The sequence below is a fragment of the Engraulis encrasicolus genome, chromosome 19 (genome assembly GCF_034702125.1).
Source record: "Engraulis encrasicolus isolate BLACKSEA-1 chromosome 19, IST_EnEncr_1.0, whole genome shotgun sequence".
NCBI classification, from domain to species: domain Eukaryota; kingdom Metazoa; phylum Chordata; class Actinopteri; order Clupeiformes; family Engraulidae; genus Engraulis; species Engraulis encrasicolus.
In genome coordinates, this window is record NC_085875.1 from 40909770 (window position 1) to 40919769 (window position 10000).

Sequence of the window (10000 nt, forward strand, 5' to 3'; positions counted from 1 at the left end):
TGAGTGTCGGTGTGTGTGTGTGTGTGCGTGCGTGCCAGCGTGCCTGTGTGTGCATGCGCAAGTGTGTCCATGTGTGTCTGGTAAAAAATGACAAATATTGCATCATCTTTGCACCACACTCTTTGTCTCCTAATATTCTTTCACCAGGTGCCAAAAACGGCACAATAGTGGCCAGAATCAACCTCCACACCCCACTTCTTCCCAATGTGTATCTATGGGCTTTGTTCTATTGGGGATTTCCAGAATGCCCTGCATGCAGTTCTCGTTGAAGTAGTAGGATCATATGGAGCCAAATTGTGCCACTGTGCGTGCGTGCAGTGCATACCAAACACACGTTGAACGTTGTGAATGTGAATGTTAAATGGCAAGCGTTTGTCAAATGCTCAAGGCTGGCCTGGGCCCAGATTTTCAACACCTTCCTAACAGCACATGGCTGAAGGGCTTGGAGACTCACCTCGCCTGTGACCACATATTTGCCATCCGGAGAGAAGGAGACGGTGGTGATGGTTTTCCTGTGAGGAGAGAGAGAGAGAGAGAGAGAGAGAGAGAGAGAGAGAGAGAGAGAGAGAGAGAGAGAGAGAGAGAGAGAGAGAGAGATTGGATTGAGTTCACCCCACACCTTACACCACAGCAATTCCCCATCCTCCTCAAAATCACATAACACTACGCCCACACATGAAGAGAGTGATGGAAGAGAGAGAGAGAGAGAGAGAGAGAGAGAGAATGAGAGAGAGAGAGAGAGAGAGAGAGAGAGAGAGAGAGAGAGAGAGAGAGAGAGAGAGACAGAGAGAGAGAGAGAGAGAGAGAGAGAGAGAGAGAGAGAGAGAGACAGGGAGAGACAGACAGACGGGAGGAAAGGGAAGAGGAAGTATTGAGAGTGCTGCTGAAGTGAATGCATCCTGGCCCCTCTCCATTGGCTTCCGTTCTCCTCCATCTGGAACAATAGGTCTGCCCTCCCATCCAGCCTGACCCACAAACCAGCTCCACTCGCATACAGGAAAGCAACCCTTTGAACCATCTAACTCCCTCCTGCATGGCTGCACAACTCTATGACCCTATTGATCAAAGTGTGCAAGCCCTACAAGTGCAGTGGGATGAGTATTACAAATTACTCATACACGTAAATTACAGAGTACACGTTTTTTATTGTTGGTTCAGCCATATACTGTACACACAGTGTAGCGCACAGTGCTACATTTCAAGTTTGGACGATGGCCGCAAGAAGAATTGCCTGTTGACGAGTGCAATACAGATGTTCCCCAAGGGGGTGTCACCATGACACAATGAGCCTTGAGCATTCATCATGTTTCACTCTGTCACGGGGAAACATGTCCTGACTTGTGCTGTGTCAACATTGCTGGCCTTGCTCCGACGGCCTGTCGACGACAACACAGAGGAAAAAAATAAATAAATAAATAACTCCATGGGACGAATGCCAAGTTGTTTGTCTAGGTTTTGCCCGCCGGTCAGGCCTGCCAACAACAGCAGCAGCAGCCGAGCCCAGAGGAGATTACAATAAACTCTCTTAGTCGCTCACACTCACGCTACTTTGGAAATCTACCTGATTAACTTGGGGAGGGCGTTGATGTGTGATTATCCCGGCTATGATGACTCTGTATAACATGAGCCACTCGCGGTGCATCACAATGGCAAACTGACTGAGCAACTCTAAATCCGTCTCCCCCCTCCATCATGCTGCCTCCAGACATACTGCGTGTCGACATCGCAGATGACGTGCGTGTTAATCGCACCGACGCGTCGCGTGATTATCTAGGCAAATTATCCATTTGTATTGCATTGCAGTGGTCCGTGTTGTAGCACAATGGAGAGCAGGCACATTTGAAATCTACCTGAACTCGCTCGTGATGACGTGTGTGTAAATCACTGAGGGATGTCATGTGATTATCCAGGCTATGATAATAACCCAGTAAAAATGTATCCATTTGCATTGCAATAAGGTACATTGTATTACATTAAAAGGGGAGCCGACAAACTTCTAACTCTATCCCTCTTCGCTTACACTACCATCTGCAGTTTTCCTCCTGCGAACTATTTCTACCTCTCGGATGACGCGTGAGTAAATCGGGGATGCCAATTAGCCAAGGTTAAGCCTCAAACAGCTGTACAACAGGTGGGGCCCCAGCCACCAGATCCACTCACTACAGCTGAGGGCCCCCAGATCCACAGCCAGAGCCAGGCTAACCCAGGCCAGATATGTCAGCCAGGGGTAGGGGCAGACTCCAAGCTCTTAGACAACATCCTGGGATGGTTAATCCTAACAGTTGGCCCCAACCACCAGATCCACTCATCCACTACAGCTAAGAGCCCTCAGAGCCACAACCATAGCAGGCTAACTCGGGCTGGACATTGATCCCGATCTTAGGCTTGATTCTGGGTTTGTCTTTGACAGCAGCTGCTGCTGACATTTCTCCACAGCTTCATTGTTCTGAGCAAAACTTCCCATTAACAACCCAGATTCCTGTTATTCTTGGCCAAATTATAGGAGGAGCCTAGGCTATATTTAAACAAAATCCCTTTCAGAGAATGAATTTGATGGTAATAATAAGTCAATTTGTAAATTTGCATGTATTTTAGCAAAGTGACAGAAAGCTACCTTCAATAACAAGTGGAAACCCTGACGATGCTTTTTGAACTATTTCAATTTATCAGTGAAATGGTTGTCTTCAAAGAGACGCACTGTCAGGTAAATCATTACATTATTGAGAGGTTGGAATGGAGCTTCAGAGACACGAGCAGTCCCCATTAAGGGGGCCTTTGCTCTGGGTCTAGTAGGCTTGTACTGTAGCTTGCCAGCCTTCATAACCACAGAGCTGTTTTGGTGTTTGATTACTCAAAAATGGAAAAAAGGAGGCGCACACAAGACTTGTGTGAAAAAGTGTATTGAAGCCGAAAATATACAACAGAAGTCTAAGGATTAACTGGAGAGACAGACGTTTCGGAGCTAGTCCATTTTCAATGTCTCCAGTCAACAGTTGGTGTTTGATTAAAAATGGAAGAGGTGATAATGGGCAACAAAAGCCTGTGTGTGTCAATGACTTGAATCATACGAGGATCAAAGGGGGTTGGTAACGGTAAGAGTGAAAGCCCCATGGCAACAACACATCCACACAGCTGAATACAGCGCTAACACAAAGGCATTAGAATAGCAAGCTGGTATCAAACACGACAATAATTTAACAGGTGATTTCAGATGATGTTATTAAACATGACGGTAATTTAACAAGCAATATAATGTTGAGGCACAATTTCTTAACTGTTTGACATATGAGGTTAAAAAAAGACAAAAACCCTTCCATTTAGGGGGGAATTAATCAAGGCACTCGTGTCATTTAGTGTCTGTGTATGTTTTGGGATGAATCATCAGGCTATGAATAGCATTTACGATGTGCTTCATTATACAATGCCTGCAGGAGGTGGAGGTAGGCTGAGGATGAGATGAGATGAGAGGAGAGGAGATGAGATGAAGAGAGGAGATGAGGGGAGAGGAGAGGAGAGGAGAGGAGAGGAGAGGAGAGGAGAGGAGAGGAGAGGAGAGGAGAGGAGAGGAGAGGAGAGGAGAGGAGATGAGGGGAGAGGAGAGGAGAGGAGAGGAGAGGAGGGCTGTACCTGAAACTGTTGACGATGTGATGCTGCTTATTCTTCTTGGGATTTAATAACACCACGACACATCTGGAGAGAGAGAGAGTGAGAGAGAGAGATTGAAAGAGAGAGAGAGAGAGAGAGAGAGAGAGAGAGAGAGAGAGAGAGAGAGAGAGAGAGAAAGAGGAGAGAGAGAGAGAGAAAGAGAGAGAGAGAGAGAGAAGAGAGAGAGAGAGAGAGAGAGAGAGAGAGAGAGAGAGAGAGAGAGAGAGAGAGAGAGAGTGAGAGAGAGAGATTGAAAGAGAGAGAGAGAGAGAGAAATAGTAAGCGGGAGGGAGAGAAAGATAGAAAGAGACATAAACAGAGAAAGAGAAGTGGAGAGAAAAGGATAAAGAAATACAGTTAGACATGTCACTCTGAGCGGCCACAGCACGTTTTTAATACACAGCAATAAATTCAGCAGGGAGGTGACAATAAGTGACAACAGCGAGAGGGCGAAATTACAGCGAGCCATTTTCCACAGCCACCCCGTGGCCCTCCTCTGCGGATGGCTGCCATTGTTCTGATCATCCTGAGTGACAGAGGGGGCTGTTGGGGAGGGTGATACTCAAGGGCCTCCCCAGCGATACTGACATTTCCATGCAGTCTGATGATCCATGCGGGTGAGTTTCTGCAGACACTATACAGTACACAGAGACTGTGCGTGTGTGTGCTTACAGTAAGTGCATGTGTGTCTGCCGAAGTCTGTTTGCGTGCGTGTTGGTGTATGTCTGTGTAAGACTGTCAATGTGTGTGTGTGTGTGTGTGTGCGTGTGTGTGTGTGTGTGTGTGTGTGTGTGTGTGTGTGTGTGTGTGTGTGTGTGTGTGTGTGTGTGTGTGTGTGTGTGTGTGTGTGTGTGTGTGTGTGTGTGTGTGTGTGTGTGTGTGTGCACCCTTCCCTTTGTTTCTTCTCCAAACAGAGGGAAAAACACCATGATCCCACACAGGACCCATAAACAGTCTGTGGGCCTTTCATCATTCTAAATGGCTTTGGGTGCCGCAAAAACAGCACTGTGTCATTTGGGGCCATTGCTGATAAAATACCTGTCTCTGGCTGTGTGTGTCTGGTTGTGTGTGCATGTGCGAGTGTGTGTGTTTGTGTGTGCGTGCGTGCCTGTGTGCGTGTGTGCGTGCGTGCGTGCGTGCGTGCGTGTGTCTGGCTGTGTATGTGTGTTTGGGGGGGCAGGGGGTGTCTATGAATTATGATTTCTCACTGCAGGGGAGAAAATGTGAAATTACAGAAGGCTGTAATATAGAAACGACTAAATCACAACCTCAGGTTTTCATGCTGTTAGTTTTTTAATCACGATATCGGCAGCCTCAGTTTCCTGTGAGCGTATGAATTCGGTTAATTGTCATTCAGTTAATGAAAAATTCAGATTCATTCTCATGCATCTCTAATGCATCGAATTCAACTGGTTGGGCGAATAAAAAGCACTGGCATTTGGTAGTGTCTTTCTTTTACTACTCCCAGTGGAACACCCCATTTAACAAAATAGCTGTTGTTGACAAGTAAATGTCGCCTGTGTGTGTGTGTGTGTGTGTGTGTGTGTGTGTGTGTGTGTGTGTGTGTGTGTGTGTGTGTGTGTGTGTGTGTGTGTGTGTGTGTGTGTGTGTGTTTGTATTTGGAGGGAGATCAACCAAAAGGCGATGTGAGAGCTAAGGTAAGCGTACCCATTAAGCCCATGTACCCTTTAAGCCCACTTTCAACTTTGAGGTCAATTTAAAGAAAGGGAAAAGGTGAATTTTGTTGTTCATCACCCTATCCAATTAAAGGGTTTAATAACTGACAAAATGTTTTTTATTGCAAACAAATCACATTTTTTATCGTCGAGTTATCCCCGTCCAAGTGAACCCAGTCTCAGGACTACTGACAAGAAGTTGCCTCAAAACTTTGCTGTTTTGGGACATGTCAGAAATCATAGAATTTCAGCTAGTTTAAGTAAAATATTTTGAAAATACTTTCATATTTAGTGAACTAAGAGGTAAATGTAATGATTTTTATATATATACATGAAGTGTTTCACTAAATTATAGCATTTCCCTTCAAATGGAAAGATGTGTTTTATGAGCGAGCAAACGCCGATATTCTCTTGATACAACCACACACCATCTTTATCTTACTCTACCGTAAGACTTAAGGTGGTTAGGTATGAATTCTAAGCATATTCCAGTTTGTTTGGCATTGATCTTTAAAGAAATGCATCATGAAATGTTTTTGTGGAGTTGATTATTTCAATAAAATAGCTTTTTGTATAGGCGGGCTTAATGGGTACAAGGTGGGCTTAAATGGTACACCCCATTGAAATGCATGCAAGTTGGCATGCATGCTAATGAAAAATCCCTTTGAGGGACATAAAAAGTGCTGTACAATCTGAAGTAGTAGGTCAAAAAGGCGTAATGTAATGAACTAACAATAATCAATAAGAAAAAATAAATTTCTGTGTTTGGATGAAGAATTTTATGAAGTATATGAAGTAAGAGATGCTGTAATGTTTAATTAGGTTTTATGCATTATTTTTTTAGCAAATCTTACATTTTGGAAGAATATTTTGATCTGAAACCATTTATGCCATGTAGGCTACACTGTTTAAACTCAACTCACACACCTCACCAGGTATTTTGATAGAGAAATAACAAGTGGGCTTAAATGGTACCAAAGGTACCATTTAAGCCCATTCAGACTTTTCACTGTTCTCGTAAAAAATCTTCATATTGTACTTTGAAATATTAATCAATTCAGTGATAAACATTGAGAAGAGAGGTAAATCTTACTATTTACGAAATCATTTCACAAAAAAATTGTGTGAAGATGATTGAAAAATAAAGAAATTTAGATTTTGGTGGGCTTAATGGGTACGCTTACCTTATCCTTCCTGTAAACTCACCCCACACACTCAATGCACTTACCCTTTTACCACAAATGTACAAGCCAAAGAACCAAGCAAAACAACACGGCCAAAAAGACACAGTACACACCCACACATCCAGAAACACAGACAGGCAGAGACTTGGAAAAACACACGCACATCCAGAAACAGAAACACACACACACACACACACACACACACACACACACACACACACACACACACACACACACACACACACACACACACACACACACACACACACACACACACACACACTTCAATGGGCAGTGCAATGTAGGCCTTAGCCCCTGGCTCTGGGCCACGTTGGGGCTTTCTCAGTAAACACAGAAGAGAGGGAGAGAGAGAGGGAGACAGAGAGAGAGAGAGAAAGAGAGAATCAGTGAGGGAGACAAGGAGTGTGTGTGTGCACTGGAGGAGGGAATCAGTTCTGGGTTCATGTTGGCTGTTTCCTTCTTGCTTCATTACAGACAGAGAGACGTGACCTACAGCTCTGGGGTGCGTTTCTCAAAAGCATAGTTGCTAGCCAGTTAGCAACTTGGGTAATTGCCAATGGGAAACTGCATTGCAAACAGCAAAGTAGCTTCTGTAGTAGTTAGCAACTATGAGAAATACTTTTGAGAAATGCACCCCCTGCCTCCACTGTATATATCATACTTGCTTTGCTCTCTCACCACTAACCCTCCACTATCTCAGCTTGAATCTACAACACCCCTTCCCACCCTGTTCCGTCCCACCACCCACCCCCTAAAAGTGCCCTATAAGCCCACAATGCAAGTGTTTTTTTTTGGTGGATCCGTAGTCTCTGCCACTGTGACCCCTGAGGCACCGGCAGTAGCGGAGAGCCGAGAGAAAGAGGCCGTGGCTGCACTCTGAATCAGCCCTCTTGCTCTTTGCCTCTTTGTCAGGTTTTACGAGCGAGTGACTGCCTCAGAGCCAGGAGAAGAGATGGAGAGAGAGAGAGAGAGAGAGAGAGAGAGAGAGAGAGAGAGAGAGAGAGAGAGAGAGAGAGAGAGAGAGAGAACCGAAAGACACGGAAAGAGACAGAACGATCAGAGGGAAATAGGTTTTAAAACATCAATAAGACATTACTCTGTGAGCCCAGAACTACAGATCCTGACCTGTCTGCCCGTTAAATGTTTGGCCACTCATGTCTTTTGCAAAAGACTTGTATTGAAGACAGAGGAAATAAGGAAGAGAAGAGAAGAGAAGAGAAGAGAAGAGAAGAGAAGAGAAGAGAAGAGAAGAGAAGAGAAGAGAAGAGAAGAGAAGAGAAGAGAAGAGAAGAGAAGAGAAGAGAAGGGAAGAGAAGAGAAGAGAGCAAGGGAGAAGAAAGAGAGCAGGCAGGGCGGTTGACTTGGTGGGTGGGGGGTAAGTGAGCAGAGAGCTGAGCAGGGGTTTCACTACAATGACATGTCGTAATGCCATGATTGGCTTGGAGTGGTGGCAGGTATTTATAGAGGTCACTGAGAGGATTGGCAGCACTGGGAAGAATGGATGGATGAGGAGGGGGTGATGAGGGGGAAGATGACAAAGACAAAGGGAGTGATAATGAGAAGAAGGAGGAGAGGGGGACAAGGAGGAGGTGGAGAGTGAGGGCGAGGAGGAGGAGGAAAGTGAGAAAGATAGAGGAGGTGGAGGAGGATTGACAGCACCCGGATGAATGGACAGAGGAGGAGGATGGGGGGTGATGAGGAGACGAGAGTGGCTTTGAGGGTGCTATGTGAACAACTGCACTATTGCACAAGACTTTGGCAGAGAGAGAAAGAGAGTGTGTGTGTGTGTGTGTGTGTGTGTGTGTGTGTGTGTGTGTGTGTGTGTGTGTGTGTGTGTGTGTGTGTGTGTGTGTGTGTGTGTGTGTGCGCGTGCGTATACGCCTGTGTGCACATGCATTATGGACACTTCTAGTATGTCTACAAGGACTGGTAAAGTGCAAGCCATAACACGGCTAAAAGTCCTAAAAACACCCAGCCCCTCTGACTGACACACCATACAAAACAGAAGGTAAACAAAAGACAAAAGAGATGCGAAGAAAAGACACAAAGAATGACTAGAAGAGACATTGCTTGGTGGAAACGTAACTAAAGACTAAGGAAGGGAGAGAAAGAAAAGAAGGCAAACACAAGCAGCCCAGCCCAGCCTATAGCCATACATCTCTTCCTCCCTCCATCCACCCGACAGCCTACACCCATACATCTCAACCTCAGGCCCCCAGACAGCAGAGCTAGGAGGCTGAGGAGCAGTGAGAGAGGTAGGGGGTGCCTCAGCTGGTGGGTGGTGGGTAGCCGCAGGATTGAGTGGGTCTATTGAGCGAAGATACACTTTCAGCCCTATATCATCCCTACTCAGTGCTCAGTGGGAAGGGCATGGGGGCAGCAGACAAGACAACTCGTCTCTGCATAGACTACATTATTGACAAACACCTCTCCCCTTTTTTCCTTTTAGCTCAGCACAACACATACCCACAGGTATCACAGCCTGCAGTCTTTCTGTATGGTTCATATAGAGACGAGACTGAGACATCCCCCTCAAACCATCACTACCACCAACTAGACATAGCTCCTCCTACGCTTCTGAGTTTTTGACATCTCTGTTGGAATCTGAATCTCTAGCAGACATCTCTCGCTCGAGGTCATTTTGTTTTTTTTAAAAGCTTTTCTTTCCCCTCTCTTTTCCTCATTCCTTCTGGCCTGGGTTGATATGGGAATGCCTGATCTCTCGAGAGACGCCACCCAAGGGAATCGACAGAGATGTCTCCTTGAAAGGAGGGAAAAAAAAGAAAAATGAAAAATGTGGAAAAAAAATAACATGAAAAGCATTGCCACGGGCATTTACAGACAGCGCATCCAAAATGAAGCCCTGCCTTTCTTTGCTACTCTACAGTAAGACTGCATGGGGAAGAGAAACAGAAAAAAACATCATTTCAATGAGCAGTGAGCACGTGCATGGCAACAACGCCTATAGTAGTGGTGTCCTAAATGTTCACTCATCTGCTACACGATGTAGTGTCAGTCAAATTGCTTTACACACGGCATAGTCCTTTTTTTCTTTTTTGAATACTTCACACACATGCTGTGTTTTTTCCTCACTCTTCATTCATCCTAGTGCTCATTATGCATCGTCTCACTCTGGTTGTGAATGAGAGCCGACATATGGCCCAAATGTAGGTCAAGCACGGCAATAAACGTGCACGCGAGTTCAGCGTGAGTGTGGACGGCGAGCGAGTGAGGCTTTTCAGTGCTGCTTTACCTGTTCATTTTTATATGTTTTAATATTCTCATTGGCTATGTTTTTATATTTTAATGCTTGTGGGCACATTAAATGTGAAATGCACTTGAAATGCACAATACAAATCAAATGACCTTTTTTATGCTATCTGTTCTACAGTACTTGTATACTGCTGCACTATGTACTGACCCCACACTCTGCACTTGCTTGAACGTCGTTTTGGTCAAAAGCATCTGCTAAAT

At 45.2% G+C, this 10000-nt stretch overlaps 1 protein-coding gene across 2 annotated transcripts in view; it reads right to left on the minus strand.

Annotated features, from left to right (window-relative positions):
• Positions 1–10000, minus strand: part of mapkbp1 (mitogen-activated protein kinase binding protein 1) — an 87576-nt gene that overhangs the window by 53951 nt on the left and 23625 nt on the right. For both annotated transcript variants that reach the window (XM_063184422.1, XM_063184421.1), the window contains 2 exons: positions 3628–3690; positions 455–512 (listed from right to left, as the gene is read on the minus strand). In XM_063184422.1, coding sequence (XP_063040492.1) covers positions 455–512; positions 3628–3690 — 121 coding nt within the window. The remainder of the gene's footprint in view (positions 1–454; positions 513–3627; positions 3691–10000) is intronic.